General features: G+C 38.2%; 1 protein-coding gene across 1 annotated transcript; it reads left to right on the forward strand.

Annotated features, from left to right (window-relative positions):
- The first annotated feature begins 407 nt into the window (after positions 1–407).
- Positions 408–1579, forward strand: LOC106797386 (uncharacterized). Its single transcript, XM_026127065.2, has 2 exons — positions 408–800; positions 911–1579. The coding sequence occupies exons 1-2, from the start codon at positions 408–410 to the stop codon at positions 1577–1579; spliced, it is 1062 nt and encodes a 353-aa protein (XP_025982850.1).
- The last annotated feature ends 268 nt before the right edge of the window (positions 1580–1847 follow it).

Raw genomic sequence — 1847 nt, forward strand, 5'->3', positions numbered from 1 at the left:
CGGTGAAATGAATTTCCCAATAATCAAGTATGCACTCAGAGAACAATTTGAAATGCATTGAATCGAAATTTAATCAAATTAACGAAAATAATAATAACCTTCACGAATGAATTTAACATAAAAATACCAGTCTCCCCAAATTGTCCAAACGGAAAATTCAAGACTAAATACAATGACTAATGCAAACTGTCTGCAAGAGTCATTGCATTCAGTCTCAAACGGGAATCTAAGGTTCACTCAGCATGAACAACAGTTGTTTATATAGCAAATTACACTGATCACATACAAGAACATACAAAAGGTAAAATTCAATTACAGACAAATATAGACATCAGCAGTTGTTTATGTAACTAATTTAAAATGTCGGGTTTGAAGGGTGCTTATGCTTTATTATTGTAGTTGGGTATATGTGTGTGTGTGGGTGTGTTTGTGGTTCCTTTAGGTTTGACACTGCACAAACTCTTGTGTCAAGGTTCCTTCAGGTTTCTTCTTTTTTCGAGGACGAGGGTGAGAGTCTCGTCGAGTCTGATGAAACAAAAGTCCAAACTTGGAGCAGCCAACACTACAGGAACGAACCTGTGGTTGTTGTTGCTACTCCACGGTTGCAAAAGTATTCAAGTTTTGATGACCAGAGTGGGGAGAAGCCTCTGCTTTTGCCCATTCGAAGCTTGAAATCTCGCTTATCTGAAGAAGATATTGATGTTCAATCTCTGAACATGTCAATGAGTTCTAAAAGATTTTCAAGCTATTTGAATAGAAAAGCAGAAGTTGAAGCTGATGATGTTGATGTTGATGCTGATGTTCAATATCTAAATAGGTCAACAACCTTCAAAAGGTTTTCAAGAAATTCAAATAGAAATGCAGAAGTTGAAGCTGATGGCGTTGATACAGATGTTCAATCTCTAAATAGGTCAACAATTCTCAAGGATTTTCAAGCAATTCCAATAGAAAAGCAGAAGTTATAATGTTGTCTTCAAACACTTATGTTATAATGTTGTCTTCAAACGCAGAGGATTCGGTGAGGAAGAAGGGCTTCTACAAGTCTTGTCCTCCACCACCTCCGCCACCGCCACCAACAATGTTTCAGAAATCAGTGTTCATGAAGCCAAGGTTCGATGGTTCATCCAACGAAGCACCTTCCTTCAATAAGGAGTTAAAGAGAAGCTTCACAAGTGAGAGAACCACACCAGTGGGAAAGAAAAGTCATGAAGAAAATAAATCCATGCAAGGCACATTGTTTAGAAGTAACAAGTTCATGGGGCATGCAAGCGTGCCTCTTGTGTCACAGCCAGCTGAGAAAGAAAGCCTTCTTGTGGAATCTGATGATGATGATGACGACGATGACACAGAAACCGAGGACCAAGACGTTGAAGCAGGAAGAATCGTTGCTCAGAACAATGACAGGGGAAAGGGTCCACCTGTTATTGGTGGAGAAAGTTCAAAAATAGATGGTGATGAAGGACCAGATGTGGATAAGAAGGCTAATGAGTTCATTGCTAAGTTTATAGAGCAAATAAGGCTTCAGAGAATTGAGTCAATCAAGAGGAGTACAAGGAGTGCAAGAAACTCTTCAAGGTAATAATATTGAAGATGGATACATATCATATCCTTCTATTTACTACATTAGTTAAATGGAATGTAATTAAATTGACGTGTATGTTTCTTTCCACAGCTTAAGGTTGTAATTGGATTGTTGTCCTCTTCCCCTCCCCATAAATATCTATGGTATAGACAAATTTACTGATTTTACCTGTGCTTTGCTATAACTTCAATTTTTTTTGTGTATTTTCAACTTTCTGCTGTGTGTGTCGTAGTCTGTGTGTGTGTGTGTGTGTGTCTGTGGTTGT

This window comes from Glycine max, chromosome 19, assembly GCF_000004515.6.
Source record: "Glycine max cultivar Williams 82 chromosome 19, Glycine_max_v4.0, whole genome shotgun sequence".
In the NCBI taxonomy this organism is placed as follows: Eukaryota; Viridiplantae; Streptophyta; class Magnoliopsida; order Fabales; family Fabaceae; genus Glycine; species Glycine max.

Bases quoted from the DNA above. Each gene is read 5' to 3' on its own strand.
- LOC106797386 (XM_026127065.2), top strand. From the start codon at position 408: ATGTGTGTGTGTGGGTGTGTTTGTGGTTCCTTTAGGTTTGACACTGCA. The intron at 801-910 runs GTTCAATATCTA...ATCTCTAAATAG, and splicing joins ATGTTGATGTTGATGCTGAT to GTCAACAATTCTCAAGGATT.